This window comes from Histoplasma capsulatum, genomic scaffold (genome assembly GCF_000149585.1).
Source record: "Histoplasma capsulatum NAm1 scaffold_9 genomic scaffold, whole genome shotgun sequence".
NCBI lineage: Eukaryota > Fungi > Ascomycota > Eurotiomycetes > Onygenales > Ajellomycetaceae > Histoplasma > Histoplasma mississippiense.
This window is the reverse complement of record NW_001813974.1, coordinates 518,322-533,584: the sequence shown is the minus strand read 5'-3', so window position 1 is coordinate 533,584 and position 15,263 is coordinate 518,322. Positions and strand designations below refer to the sequence as shown.

Here is a 15,263-nt window from a genome sequence, read left to right as displayed (position 1 = left end):
TAAGATCCACAAATGTGCGCTTCCAAGCTGCTATGGAACTTCGATGCACCCAATTCTCTCCTTGAGAAGCGCACGCACATGCACACGCATAAACCCTGCATTTTTGCTATGTTGGGCGACAGCTTTAGCGCCTCCAAAATCTACAGCCCTTGGTGCTCGACTTCCGCCGCTCCTCCGTAACACACAGCTCACTACTAACATTAAGAGCTTATCTACCGCGCTTCCATTGTCCCAAAAGGGTAGTAAGCTCCGGATCTGTCTCCGATTGCCATTGACCGTATTTCCAGAGAAGCGTGTGTTTTCAAGGACGAGCGCTAGCTCAACAAAAGCTGCAATGGCTGAGACGGCTGGGGAAATCTCCGGTTCTCTGCCTGCAGCCGTGGAATCGGGCACGGAGTTGAGCGCGGGACAAATTGTGAGTCATGAGGGAAAGGAGTACATGGCAGTTAAGGAGGGTTTGGCGTATATACTGATACCGCGATCCCAAGAACAAAGTCAAGAATGGGATGGGATGGCGCAAAAGGGAACGGGATTGGGCGAGGAGAATATAACGGCTCCTCAGGAAGATGAGGAGTTGCAACGGCCCAAGAAACAACAGGGAAAGCAGCAGCAACAGCAGCAAAACAAACAGCAGCAAGAGACACAGTCTGTCTTTTACAACCCAATTCAGCAATTCAACCGCGATTTGAGCGTGTTGGCGATCCGGGCCTACGGAGAGCATGCGCTAGTGGTGAAGAGGGAGAAGATGGAAAAGGCGGCTCTAAGTAAGAGAGCGTCAAAAGTGAAGAAGAGGAAGAGAGTAGTTGCGGATGTTGGGGGGAGGGAAGCTGAGGGGCAGAATAGAGGGGATGGGGATGGGGATGAGGAGGGCAATTCTCTTGGGAAATGTGTTCGGGCGGAGCAACAGGATACAGCAACAGGTACAACTACAACCACGGTTACAGAGCAGAATAAGATACCGCCCTTCTCCATCCTCGACGCTCTCTCTGCAACCGGTCTCCGCGCTCTCCGCTACGCAAAAGAAATCCCCTTCGCAACACGCATAGTCGCCAACGACCTCTCCCCCGATGCCGTTAGGTCCATGAAGCTGAATATACAATACAACGGCGTCGGAAATGTTGTCATGCCAAACATCGATGATGCCTGTGCATACATGTATAGCATGCTCCGCGCACGGCCTCAGAAGGATGGCAGCCATTTTGGAAAATTTGACGTTGTCGATCTTGATCCCTACGGCACCGCGGCGCCCTTTTTGGACGCTGCCGTTCAGGCCATCTGTGATGGGGGACTGTTGTGTGTTACATGCACGGATGCAAGCGTGTTCGCCTCCAACGGCTATCCAGAGAAAACCTATGCGTTGTACGGCGGATTGCCCTTCAAAGGCCCGCAGTCACATGAAGCTGGCCTACGACTCATCTTGCACGCAATTGCTAGTTCAGCCGCCAAATACGGCCTATCCATCGAACCTCTTCTCTCTCTCTCTATTGATTTCTACGCAAGGGTTTTCGTACGTCTCCACCGCTCACCGGCGCAGGTAAAGTTCACCGCTGGAAAATCGATGATAGTGTATAACTGCGACAACGGCTGCGGGGCATGGAAAACGCAGGCTCTCGCTGTGAATAAACATAAGATTGATCGGAATGGAAACCCTTTCTATCACTATGGATTTGCGCAGGGACCAAGTACGACACCCACATGTGAACACTGTGGGTTTAAAACTCATCTTGCTGGACCCATGTGGGCGGGCCCGCTCCATAATAATGTCTTCATCCAACGAATTTTAGATTTGTTGGCGGGTGCCGATAGCGAGATCTATCCCACAGTGGGGCGAATTGAAGGGATGCTCTCGACTGCGTTGGAGGAGGATTTGGATATGGGAGGCGGGCCCTCCTGCGAGAATACTCCCGCACCTGAGTCTGCTGCTGCAACTGAAACTGTTACGAACGGCAAGGAAAAAGACACCCCATCCTTCATAATCCCCCGTACTGACCCAGCCAAACTCGATCCGCACCCTTTCTTCTTCATGCCCAGTTACGTTTGCAAAGTCGTGCATACACAAACAATCTCCGAAGACTGTCTGCGCGGCGCCCTGCATCACCTAGGCTATAGATCTAGTCGCAGCCATACCAAAGCCGGCTCTGTGCGAACGGATGCTCCATGGAGTGTCATTTGGGAGATTGTACGTGAGTGGGTGAGGCAGAAGTGCCCCGTTAAGGAGGGGAAAATTCGAGAGGGGACAGCGGGGATGGGGATTATGGGGCGGAAGAGGGATACTGAGAATGAAAACGAGAGGATGGATGATGAGGCAGGGGCGAAGCTGAGAAGCCTGAAGCGGGACGTACTAGCGGCGCTGGAGGGATCCACGGAGATCTCGGACTTGGTCCTGCGTATTGAGGCTGCTTTGTATCGTGTTGGTTCTGGATCAAGAGGTGTTGGTGAAAAAAGCAAATACGGGTCTGAGGGGGGTGCCTCTCCTCCGAAGGGTGAAAATTGCGACGGGGGAATTAAACAACGGCAGCGATCTGTTTCACCCATGAGAGCAGGATCTAGACGGTCGCGCTCTCCGTCCCTTTTAGAACCGGATCCAAACACATTGACTATTGTGTTTGACGAGGCTCTTGGGAAGACTGTGTTGGCAGCGCATCGGAAGAAGAGGTTGACAAGGTATCAAATGAATCCAAGAGCGAATTGGGGTCCGATGAATAGGGCGTCGCGGGGTGGGAAGTGAATAATTTACATTATTGTATTGGCTTCATGCATTTGTTCAAAGAATCAATGATCAATCCCTGGATTGCTGAAGCAACAGACCTCAAGGAAATATTCATTGCATATCTATACACTCCTCTATATGATTGAATCAGCATTCATGCAACATATACCCTCCATACCATATGATGTCAAGAATATTAACGAATATAACAGAACGATTGCGTCCAATCATCCAATCCCGGGCAGTTTGTGTAAACCACACCACATCCTCAAAACCTCACCCGTATACCCAAAACATCACTTCAACATCCGCCGTCTACAATCCCCCGGTTTTCTTAATAAATTCCACAATCGCATCCCCGACCTCTGCCGTCTTTGCCTTCCCCCGCAAATCGGGCGTGCGAATCCCAGACTCCAACACAGCCGAAACAGCCTGCTCAATTAATTGAGCCTCGGCCTCCATATGGAACGAGTAGCGGAACATCATCGCCACACACAGGATCATGGCGACGGGGTTCGCTTTGCATTGGCCGGCAATGCTACATTTACCGAATAATGGTTAGCATTTGTCCACTTTCTTCTTCTGCTTCTTTCTCTTTTGGTCAACGGTAATGCAGAGCAATACATACTCGGGTGCCGAGCCATGCGTCGGTTCATACAACCCCTTCAGGCCCCCTTTCCCATCCTCGCCGGGCACCCCACTCAAGCTTGCACTTGGCAGCACACCCAGGCTACCCACGAGAGACCCCGCCTGGTCCGACAGCATATCACCAAATGTATTATCAGCTAGGAGAACTCCATTCAGCACACGCGGCTTCGTCGCCATGAGCAGCGAGGCGCTGTCGGCGAGCTGGTGGGTGAGTTTTAGTTGGGGGAATTCGGTGGAGATGGTTTCCGTGACGACGCGGCGCCAGAGACGCGAGGAGGCGAGGACGTTGGCTTTGTCGAGGGAGATAATGGGGAGCGGGTTCGGGGAGAAGGTCGGGCTTTTGTGGTGTAGGGCGAGGTAGGCTGCTAGGCGGGCGATGCGCCTGACTTCCTCGGCGCTGTATCCCCATTCATCCATTGCTGGAAAACGTCAATAAAATGCATATTCGCCACGTTCGAGATATCCATAAGGGATGGCGGAGTGCGGATGTTGATATGAGATGCTTTTACCATAATCCTGCTCCTCCACTTTCCGCCCAAAATAGGCCCCACCACAATTTTCCCTCAGCACCAGAAACTCCACGCCCTCGACCACCTCTTCTTTAAACGGAGTAAACTCCCTCGTCACCGCCTTGCACGGCGATATGCACGGCCGCAAGTTACCATACACTCTCATCGCTTTTCGCAATTGCAAGAGCCCGCCCTCCGGACCCTCCAGGCCCCGGCGGACACCATCCCATTTTGGCCCGCCGACGGCAGCGAATAAGACCGCATCGGCGTCTAACGCGGCTTGCTTCACAGAATCGGTGAGAGGGGTGCCGTGGGCATCAATGCTACATCCGCCTATTAGTTCGGTGCGGAGGGCGAAGGTGCGTGTTCGCGAGGAGAAGACGGAGAGGACTTTGACGGCTTCGGCGGTGATTTCGGGGCCGATTCCGTCGCCGGGGAGGACGAGGACTTTGTGGGTGACCATTTCTGGGTCTGTGTACGGGGGTTATATATATATACTAGTTCCTGCTTTGGGTAAGGGAGATTGGGGAGAGGGTTAGTAGAGCTGGAGGAGCGGAGAGGAAAGAGTAGCAAACCAAGATTGTTTCTTTTGGACAGACGAGGGCTTAATCGGCGCTTTTTATTTACTTGTATTTCCAGCAGATATCGGCGGGGGGGGTTAAATTTTTCTTTTTATTTTTATTTTTATTTTTATTTTTTTTTTTTTTTTGCGGGGCAGGTTGTCTGTTAGTTCGGCAGAGTCTCGGCCGTGTCCACTTCGGCATCCGGCAATCGTTGAACTGAGAAGAAGAATAAATTAGGACGGACTGACATGGCGATGGCAGGGAATGAACGCGAGCTGGAGGAGATATTCCACACAGTCGATCAATTTATCTCGATCTACTTGCCATTTTCCTCTTGTGAAATTCGAGGCGTTTCTAAGATCTCTGATTGCCGGCGTCGTTGATAGTTTTTGCGAAACTCAGAAGCGCTCCGATATCGCATCGATTGGCAAGCCGAGCCAGTGGAGGAAGTGTGTCTCTATACACAATAAACTGGCAGAGAATGACTGCTGGTTAGATATTAAAGAATGAGTATCTATTGGCGTGATTGAGTTGGATTTAATTGGTATCAGAGTATCCCTACCTGTGTCCTTCCTCATTTTCTATCCTGTATTTACTAAGGGCTTTCAAGAGAACACTTCTGCACGAGAACATCTATTATTGCATCAGATATGTCATGGCATATCTCCAGAACTCTTATACACATACCTTTAAACGTGCCCAAACATGAAATGCCGAAACCATCGAAATACATTTTCTCATTTCAGCCCTAAAACCCACCCCAACAACGGTACCTCTTTGTATATTTTATCCCACCCTTTCGCCTCCCACCTTATTCCCAGTTCTCCTCGTCCTAAAACTCCCAGTCCACCAGCCAGCCACAACGCAATCCCCGTCGCTGAAACCCCAATAACGACCCATCTAACGTTCCGCGACCTCCTCCTACAATCCATCGATCCCAATACCCCCCCATTTGGGCCCCGACTCCTCCCCGTCCCCGTCATCTCCGTCTTATACCCCATCCACCACGCCCACCCACCCACAACATGCCAAACCCCAACCCCAACCAACGCCGCATACCACCCTCGCATAAGCCACGGTGCCCTCGCAATCCCGTGGGCCACGAACCCGAGCCCCACCCCAGAGCTGCCACCGTCCACATACACCGGCACAACCCGATTCACCAGCACATGGGATGCAAATAGCGGCAGCAGCAGATAACCCAGCCGGGCCTGGACGCTGGGCCGTTTCCAGTTTCCCGACGCACGGAACTCGTGGCGCTGGGCGCATGTTTCGGCGCCGTAGAGGCGGGCGCGGCGGCGGGCGCGGAGGATGCGGAGGGCTACGCCTGCGCTGAGGTGGGTGAGGACGGGTATAGTGAGCAGAAAAGGTTCGAGGGCGGGGGACTGATAGAGGGGTCGCGTGAGTAGGAGGTAGGGTTCAGCGGCTGTAATGGAATCGGTCATGAGGGGGATTAGAGAGGTGTTTGTTAGGTGGAGGGTTAGGAAGAATGTGGGCGCATAGGTCGAGGTTCTCTGAAGGATGGACACTGATAAGTTTCTACGGTTAGATAGGATTCTTTTTCTTTCTTTCCCCCACCAGCTCCAGGCAGCTATAGCAAAGGATATACGTACGCCAATACTCCCAACCCTTCCCGCTTAGCCCTACATGTCGGATGGGGTCATGTCGATGTTTGTTCTCTCCTTCATAGCTTCCTGCATCAGCGGGCTTTCCGCTGGCGGTGGAGGCGTTCGGCAGGTTTCCGCCCTGTTCCAAGTCTAGTGCCCAGTCGAGAGGTGACGGCTCGAGCTGCTGAAGCGAATCTGTCCCCGAATCTTCAGATATTGCATAGCTATCCGCACCACGTCGTCGCCCTGATGCTGCGTGGTACGGTCGGTCCATTTAGCGTTTGCTTGGGTACAATGTTATGAAATTGACGGCGTAGAGATGTCCGTGGGAGAAGTGCTGGAAATGATGTGTATCTATAGACTGCTCTATACAGGCAAAGAAGGCAACGTGCATCTAATAGAATAATCGACTGTCGTTGAGCAGTTGAAGGAAGTTGAACTCGGAAGCAGCTGCGGCTTCACCTGTTTTCACCGCCTTTGCTGGTCTCCCGGCAGAATCTCCAAGCTCAACAACAAAACAAAATTGATACTTGATCGCTTCAAGCTCTACAGAATACACTCAGCGAAGGAAGGACTCAAAGAAATCCCAAAGAACACTACGTCGTACACTATATAAACCATGCCACCCTACCCTCCACAACACCAAACCAGCCCGATAATTATTTAAATAAGCAAAACAAACAAAGACAACAAAAATGCCACCAGTTCGTGTCTCCTCCTCCTCCCTAACCCCTCTTAAAAAAATGAAAACAAAAAAAAAAAAAAAAACCCAAGCTAACCAGCCCAACCCTTCCCAAACGCAACAAGAAACAGCGCAGCTTCACCAACCCATCCCCCAAAACGGAATCCGCCCGCAACGCCCTGACCTCCTTCACCTGCACGCTCTGCAGCAAGTCCTACTCGCGCCACCCGGAATATGAAGCGCACATCGGCTCCTACGACCACCAGCACCGCAAGCGCCTGCGGGATCTAAAGCAGCTGTCGCGCGACCCGCAGGCGGCGGAGAGGGCGCGTCGGGAGGAGAGGAGGCGGGATGAGGAGGCGGGTATTGTGAGGGTTGAGGTTGGTGGAGGGACGGCGAAGGTTGGAGGGGGAGGGGGTTTCAAGAAGGGCGGGTTTAAGAGTTCGTTTACGGCTGTGGGGGTTGGGGCGGGGGTGGGGAAGGGGAAGAGGAATCCGCTGGGCGACGATGCCGATGACGAAGACGGCGACGGCGACGGCGACGACGTCAAGAACGAGAACGAGGGGGAGGGAGGGGGGCAGGCGGGAACGGAGGTGAAGAGGAGTGCTGCTGATGCTGCCGCTGCTAATGCTAATACAGGCGAGTCGTTGGTTGCGGGGCGTGGGGATGTAGATGCGGAGAGTGAGACGGATGAGGATGAGGAGGGCGGTGGGTATTATGATCCTAGGAAGCCGACTGGGTGTTTTGAGGGATGTGTTGGGGTGGGGATTGTCCCGGTTGCATGAAACATGAATTTATGAATTTGGGATGGCGACTTTTGCATTTATTTGATTGTATATATTTTTTCCATGCTTTTTTTTCTGGAATGCCGGAGTGCTTGGTGTTATGGAATGGAATGGAACATATAATGACAGCGTTTAGATATATATACTCCTAACCCAAAGAACGAACTAGAAATAAATATACCAAACTCCTTATCTCAGCTATTGTTGTCATCTACGGGGACTGTGATACGTATCTATCTATCCATATCTATGACCCTTTTTCTGCATCCATTGACGTTTAACTCAACCATATCCATGCTAAACCATGAGCTACGCCATATTTCATTTCAACGTAACCCCGTCCACCCCCTCATTCGTAATCTTCACGACCTCAATCTCCCCGCTGTCAGTAAAATACATCCGATCAATGCACACGACGCGGTGATCGCGTGCACCATCTCCCGGAGGCCGCCGATGATAAACGATGTAGTACTCGTCGCCGACATTGAACACACTGTTATGGCCTGTGCTTGTGCCGATGGCTGGATCGCTGCTGAGGATCAGTTTGGAGGGTCCGCTGAAAGGGCCGAGTGGGCTGTCGCCTTTGACATATTTGACAGCGTAGGACGGATCTCCCCATCTATGTTTTAATTTTGGTTATTTTTAGTTTTAGTTTTAGTTTTTATTTTTTTTTTTTTTTTGGGAATTCGTCACTAACAGATATGAGCAGAGTGGGAGCACAAGGAAAAAAAGGGGGGGTTAATAATATAAATAATACGCACCCTCCAACGCTATAAAAAAAATAATAAACCCCTTTCCTCTTCAGCATCCACGGTGCCTCCACGTACGCTTTCTCGGGAGTCACTTCTCTGAAACCGCCCTTGAACGACACCATGTCATCCGCCAACTCGCCCACAACCGCATGTCCCCGACCGCCCCAATACAGATAATTTCTCCCCTCGCCGCGGCCCTCCCCATCCCCCTGCCCATCCATAAACACCATCGCATCGATGGGCTGCGCGCCAAATACATAATCGCCAATCAGCGGCCGACCCAATACATCCTTGAAGGGTCCCGCTGGCGATTTGGAAACAGCGACGCCTATGCCGACACCGTCTCCGGCGGAGTAGTAGAGGAAGTATGAGCCGTCCTTGTAGCCGACGGTAGGGGCCCAGGCGGCGCGGTCGGTGGTCCAGGGTACATCAGCGAAGTCGAGGATGCGGCCGGCGCGTTGCCAGGTGAGCAGGTCGGACGAGAAGAAGGCGTCGAAGAATGTCTGGTTGTTGAAACTGGTGGAGGTGGTGGGGTAGAGGTAGAAGGCGTCCCCGTAGATGCGAAGTTCCGGATCAGCGTACCAGCCTTCTATGATGGGATTGCCTGTTTTGGCGCGGGAGGGTAGTTGGGCTGTTTGGCAGAGGGATAGTGGGAGGGAAAAAAGCAGGAAGACCAGGACGATTAACGGGGGGTTGGGGGCCGTGTATTCACGGAGGAGTTTCAGCATGGTGGATGGGATGGGTGTATGTCTATATCTAGATATATACGATAAACGCTTGAAGGGCGTGGGAGTTCTACAAAAGAAGTGCTCTTTGGGCAGGAAGCAAAGGGGAATTGCCCAGGTAGCAGCCCAGAGCTGCGAGGTGACAGGGAGGGACCAGCATTGGAATATGTCTCGAGCAGCAAGAGCTTGGAGGAATGGTGTCCAGCAAGTCCAGCGGGAATGGGACGCCTGAGATGTCTCCTGATGCGCAGAAACTCCACAGCGCCGTGCATGTAAATAGACAGACTCGTTCCTGGCATTATATCAACCAAGGCATCGTGCAAGGCTTGGGAACGGACCGCTGTGTTCTGCGTACAAATATTCTGCGTACAAATATTCTGCGTACAAATATTCTGCGTACAACTACAGCACATACTGGTGCAGTAACTATACAGTACAGGCGAGTTCAAGGACTAGTATATCCCCTGCGCTGTGTTGCACAACACCTGCTGGATATCAGGGAACGAAAACAAAGTCACACCCCACTGGCCATTCCCAGCTCCCGACCCAGCACAGGCGGGGAATAGAATATGAAAAGACGAGCAAATACAAGCAAAAGACAACCTGGATCTGCAGCAGGTTGTGTGTGTGCCCGCTCCATGTGATGACGAGTGATGATGCCCATCGCACTGGCAGATCCCATGGCATTCAAGTAATGCTAGCGGTATCTGGATCAGGGTGTTCAGTTTGCAATGCATGTCATAATTGCCCGATGGGTGCTCCACAGCGTCGCTCTGGCTGACTCGGTGTGCATCCATGGCGGGTAGTTCATATCCTGTATACTAGGATGTGTGCCATGCCCATGTTGGCGAGGGCATCGGTGATATTATACATGAATGACGGCGGATGCGAGCACCTAACCTAACCCGAGGCCGCGGTGGATTCCTTCTCCGCCCGTTGGAATGAATAGTCCTATTTACGAAGGCGATCAATCATAGCAGCAGGTGTTGTTTATTTACATAAAAGTCAAGAAGGATGGAGTTGGGCAGAGTACAGATCTGAACATGATGATCTGGGTTGGAAGGAGAACAGGCTTTTCGGAGATCCGCCGTAAACTTTGTGATTGCAATCGAGATGCAGATCTAAATATTTAACTTACCCATCCATCGCTGGGACGTCCCGCAAAAAGTCGGAGTTTAAACATGAAACAAACTACGGAGTAGAGGCACGCTCAAAGGGCCCTTGCCACGCCGGAAATTGGAGATTTTACGCTTCACTGATTCCTCATACTTGAGCAGATCCCCCACCAACAACAGTGTATATTCTACTTCTTAACATGAAAACTGCACGGCATCCATTTAAAAACCGTATCTTCATCATTGATTCTCCTTCGATAAAACTTTCAATTTGTGTCAGCGTGGCATGGCCCTCTCCGGAGGGAGGTTCTTGACCTCAAAAGGACAACACCAGGGGGCCCGCCTTCGGCCGCCTCACTTGCTCAACAGCCATGCACAATCCACCGACTATGTACGGAGTAATCTGTAGTGGGCCGTGAGATGAAAAGAGTCCTTCATGTGGCCATTCATCAGGCAGGTTCGAAGCCATTCTCCAACTTTTGACACCAGTCAGTTGATAGCTATCGCATGGTGAGAAGGCGCTCGATCAGCGTGGACACAGAACATCCGGCAATGCGTCTTCGAGTGATTGATGGAGTAGATATTAACTAGACCTCGACAGCCCTTTCACGCCGGAATCCTATGCCACCAATAAATACTCCGTACAACCTCGCAGAATACCTTTTACCTGTTGCTCGCTCCCACCATGGTCGCCTCTGCCGTATGGGATATATTTAATAGAAGCACCGCTGTAGCACGAATTTGCAAATGCAGGCTAACATTGAGATGGAATACCGTGCCAAAACACAGAAATAATAGAAGAAAGGTTCCCACAGTTCCACATCGAATACAATATAATTCCAGCACCGACTCGACGGGCCAGTATAACTTAAGTCTTTTACCCCTGGTTACATGTTATCGGCATTGTCGAACTCAGGACAGGGCCTATTCATCATCATGAGGTTTCTCCACCGCATCTGCGCCACCAGCTAAGGCAATGATGCGGCGAGGGATCCATTGGAGCTGTAGAAACGCGGGGTCCGGTAGAGGGATCTCATCAGATGCATTGATGATGTGTATGAGTGTGTGCCCCAAGAGGATTTCTTCGCCGGATTCTACATTCCACATATTCCACATTCCACATTCCACATTCCACATTCCACATTCCACAGCCGGATCCGACCACAACCAATATCATGAGGGAATGAAGGGCAGCGGATGTTAATGGCTCAGACTGTGCACCACCTTAAGCCATATGTGGGACGACTAGTGGAATCGAACAGTCAAGAGTGGATGATGATTTCAAGAGTTTCCCCCCCATAATAGGCTCTATAAGGTAAAGTAGGCAAGGCTCATGGTTATCTGCGCGGCGAAGGATCAAAACACATGAGATTCTGGGGGTTCTGAACACACTCTGTGGCCAAGGGCCCGGTGATGGCATGATACCAGGTGTCGACATTCTCTTGGAGTCCAAAACAGGTGTTAAACAACCACCACAGGGTTGGTTATATGGATCTTCGACAGTGTCGAGTGATTGCAATCCTCTAATGGAAAAGGGGAACATGTGTGTCACTTCAACTGGATCGTCGGCACCAACGATTGACACACCTATTGCTGTCTCTCCTACGACACTGTCTAGGTGGTTAGAGTGAAATCTTTTTTTTCTCTTTTTGGAAATGAATGCATTGCAATTCAATTCTCACCAGTTCTACAGAATACACATTTTTTGGACCGAGGATCCTGTCTGATCCTCACCTCAGGCTTGGGGTTGGTGAGACAGGTTGCACCCTCCACTGACACCGTCTACGAAAGTGTTGTCATTGATGGCCTTGGTGAGAATGTATTGAGATAAGACAGGCAAAGACAAAAACTCACAATCTTGGAAGAAGGCCTGACTACGTCGAGGGTCCCCAGCAAGAAAAGATTCTAAGATTCATTTGAGTTGGAGAGTACTCCCTTTACTTCAAGCTGTGGAATTGACTAATGGTCTCCGAGCCATAACTACATAACTAGTTAACTAACTTGCTGCTAATAATATATTTTGATCAGTTAACTAGTTATTCTAGACGAGTAGTTACTTATACTTATTTTAGATAACTGCAGGAGAAGATTTCTTCTTCTTCTTCTTCTTCTTCTTCTTCTTCTTCTTCTTCTTCTTTCTCTTTCTCTTTTCTCTTTCTCTTATCTTTGGTTATCAATTCCATTCCAGTGGAGGAAAGAATAACTACTGATGTATATAAAAAAATTCTAAATTCTTCCATCTTCACTTCTACTAGTTAGTAGTCAGTCAGTCATAATATCTCAACATGACCTGTATATCTCTATGCTGAAATGAATTTCAAAGAACTAGCAAATCATACATTCTATTCAGTAAAAGTTAATCGATTCGATTTACCTATAACTCTTAACTCTCTCTCTCTCTCTCTCTCTCTCTCTCTTATCTTCTCATCTCTTCCTTCCTTTTTTCCTCGTTTAATTCTCTTGGGAAAGCAGAAGTCCGCGTATTGCCGAAGCTCTCCACCCCACCTCTCCTCTACCCGATACCCGATACCCGATACCGATACCCGGTTTCGCGGGAGGGAGCCAGGAAATGAATTGGACAATGTCAATTACTCCTCGGTTACGGGAGTTTTGGTGCGGAGAGATTTTGATTTTGGATTTTGGATTTTGCGTGCTGGACTAACCTACCAACCTATCTAACCCCCTTCTTCGGGGTACTGTACTCCCAGCCGGATAAGCATCTGAAAAGGCAAGAAATGGTCGCTAGTCTAGCCCTGGACACCTTGTTGAAGGTTCTGCGCGGCATTCACTAAGGTTTAAGGCATAGTTAACTAGTTAAACTACTGTAACTCTGCCTCCTCTCACCGTCATCAGAGAATCTGTCCAGGTGTCCGGCCTGAACAGATTTGTTACGGATGATGATCACGACAAACTGTTACTACCTAGTTAGTATTGACTAGAATCACGGAGATAATGATACTAACTTGTTCGAACCATGTGTTTAATAACCCTGAGCAGAAGCCCTCAGAAGCCCTGTGTATCACCACCATACAACCATTGCCGACGACGACGACGACGACGACAACAACGACATGCCACTGGCCTATCCACATACCAAGCGGGCTGATAGTTTCCAGCACACCGCACCGTAACGAGCCCCTCTGCTCTCGGACACGGCCTGTAGTTAAGTTGTATTGTAGTGCACGCCATCAATCCGGCTAGTTGATGTGTCTTGTGTCTCTTTGAAAGGATCGTTGAGTGAGCCACTGATCCCACCCAAGAACCTCTCAGCTCTCAGTGCCTCACTCGGGTGTTTGTGTTTGTGTTGTGCTGTGCAAATAAGGTCCAATGGACAGCACAGCGCCAGAAAGGCTAGGCTGCCTGGCACACAAACTTCCGTTCCAGCGACAGCGAGAAAGGCAGTTTAATGATGAGAGCGGAATGTCCAAAAAAAAAAAAAAAAAAAAAAAAAAAGGAAAAGAAAAGAAAAGAAAAAGAAGAGAAAAGAACCCGCGCCCAAGTAGAGACATGTGTCCTTCTCTCTCTCTCCGCTGAAGGAGAAGAGAAGGGATGGGTTTGCGTTTACTTTTAATTTTCATCGTGCGGGATGGAAATGGTTCTTCTTTTTCCGTGTCTGTCTGTCTGTCTGTCTGTCTGTCTATCTATCTATGCGTATGGGGGTGTGTGTGTGTGTGTGTGTGTGTGCGGTGGATTTCTTCCCCAGGCTCACTGGCAGTTTAGCAGTAGTTAACTACCTACTAACTTTTACAGGGTCAGACGCACGAAAGTTAAAACGACACGAGCCACAGGAATGAAGCGGAGGAACCCCCCCCCATTGCCCGGACCCAAAGTTGCGATGACGAGGATTGAAGAGATGCCACAAATCTGCTGCGGCTATCGCGGTTCGGGACTGGAATCTGGCAGCTCATTCGGTTGCCCGTCGTCGTCGTCGTCGTCGTCGTCGTATGAAGGGGAGAAGCCAGACAAAGCCCGAGGTGGGCCAATGGGGTGAACGGGACCTAAAATGGGCGATTAGAGTGCGGCCTAGAGGCCTTGGTAAAGAAAGGGCAAGCCAGTCGAAAAAAAGCAAAGTAGGCAAATATGGTTTGGTGAATACTCCGTAATGATGGTGATGTTGGTGATGATGGTAATGGTGATGACGATGACGATGACGATGATGATGATGATGATGATGATGATGAAGAACTGAGAACCGACTTGACTCCCTTCCTCCCGAATCCCAGAACTCTGCAGCGTCAACTGCGAAATTCACCGGATGCTTCCCGCCCTGGAATCCCAAAACTTTTACCCTGGAGATACGGAAGCCATTATCAAAGTGCGATGAAGAAGTTGTCGTGTCAATGGAGCCCGTTACTTTTGTCCCAACAAGTGCAGAGTCAAGTTTTAAACTTGGCCGGAAGGATTTGGCTGGAGCGGAGAGAAAGATAACTAACTCGCTGACTTGTCAACTAGAGCGAGCGAGCGGGGAAATTAATCTGCGCATCCAAACCAGGAACGAGGCTCGGCTAGGCGCACTACGGCAGCCTAATAGTGACAAATGTGTCAAATAGGTTTTTTATACTAGTGTTACAATGTACACACATCAATCATATTCATTCTATTTGTAATTGAGAATAGTTAAATGGTTGTGCTCATAGTGATATATATACCCATGGGTGTGGTGGTGTGGCCGTCACTGAACCCACCACTGATACACTGCAACCGCCAGCCGCAGCATAGAGAGGAACCACATCACTAGATATCATTGTGAATACATATATATACTGTGGTTTCCATGCTATGCTGGGTGGGTTGCAGTGTATAGATGATGGGTTGGGTGACCCGGCCCACAGCAGATCCATGGATATATATAAGTATATTATATACATACATATCATCATAAGCACAATCATTCAACAAATGATTATGTTGACTTTTTGCTATGAATAATTTAGTTATCATAGTACTAGCTTATTATACTTACTTAATGATGGTATTCATGATGATATCTAGTAATGATATATATTAATAGGATATATATTATATACGTATCTATGGATGTGGGTGGTGTGGCCCGGCCCATAGCAGGTGTGGCCAACAACCCATCATCTATATACACTGCAACCAGCAGCCACAGTATATATATATATATATATATATATATTAACAATGATATCTATCATTTGTA

General features: G+C 49.7%; 6 protein-coding genes across 6 annotated transcripts; 2 read left to right on the top strand and 4 right to left on the bottom strand.

The window, feature by feature from the left end:
* Positions 1 to 334: 334 nt before the first annotated feature.
* HCAG_07635 (conserved hypothetical protein) lies at positions 335 to 2,728 on the top strand (the record flags this gene model as incomplete). The annotated part of the gene is made up of 1 exon (XM_001537276.1): positions 335 to 2,728. The coding sequence occupies one exon, from the start codon at positions 335 to 337 to the stop codon at positions 2,726 to 2,728; it is 2,394 nt and encodes a 797-aa protein (XP_001537326.1).
* A 297-nt stretch (positions 2,729 to 3,025) lies between these two features.
* On the bottom strand, positions 3,026 to 4,330 carry HCAG_07634 (3-isopropylmalate dehydrogenase B; the record flags this gene model as incomplete). Its single annotated transcript, XM_001537275.1, has 3 exons — positions 3,026 to 3,248; positions 3,339 to 3,777; positions 3,868 to 4,330. 3 exons carry the CDS (start codon positions 4,328 to 4,330, stop codon positions 3,026 to 3,028), a joined length of 1,125 nt encoding a protein of 374 aa, XP_001537325.1.
* Positions 4,331 to 4,784: 454 nt separating this feature from the next.
* HCAG_07633 (predicted protein) lies at positions 4,785 to 6,311 on the bottom strand (the record flags this gene model as incomplete). The annotated part of the gene is made up of 4 exons (XM_001537274.1): positions 4,785 to 4,887; positions 4,993 to 5,049; positions 5,190 to 5,958; positions 6,044 to 6,311. The coding sequence occupies 4 exons, from the start codon at positions 6,309 to 6,311 to the stop codon at positions 4,785 to 4,787; spliced, it is 1,197 nt and encodes a 398-aa protein (XP_001537324.1).
* Positions 6,312 to 6,732: 421 nt separating this feature from the next.
* On the top strand, positions 6,733 to 7,504 carry HCAG_07632 (predicted protein; the record flags this gene model as incomplete). Its single annotated transcript, XM_001537273.1, has 2 exons — positions 6,733 to 6,741; positions 6,851 to 7,504. 2 exons carry the CDS (start codon positions 6,733 to 6,735, stop codon positions 7,502 to 7,504), a joined length of 663 nt encoding a protein of 220 aa, XP_001537323.1.
* A 321-nt stretch (positions 7,505 to 7,825) lies between these two features.
* On the bottom strand, positions 7,826 to 8,984 carry HCAG_07631 (predicted protein; the record flags this gene model as incomplete). Its single annotated transcript, XM_001537272.1, has 2 exons — positions 7,826 to 8,123; positions 8,332 to 8,984. The coding sequence occupies 2 exons, from the start codon at positions 8,982 to 8,984 to the stop codon at positions 7,826 to 7,828; spliced, it is 951 nt and encodes a 316-aa protein (XP_001537322.1).
* Positions 8,985 to 13,969: 4,985 nt separating this feature from the next.
* On the bottom strand, positions 13,970 to 15,076 carry HCAG_07630 (predicted protein; the record flags this gene model as incomplete). The annotated part of the gene is made up of 4 exons (XM_001537271.1): positions 13,970 to 14,094; positions 14,294 to 14,503; positions 14,674 to 14,693; positions 15,060 to 15,076. 4 exons carry the CDS (start codon positions 15,074 to 15,076, stop codon positions 13,970 to 13,972), a joined length of 372 nt encoding a protein of 123 aa, XP_001537321.1.
* Between the last annotated feature and the right edge of the window lie 187 nt (positions 15,077 to 15,263).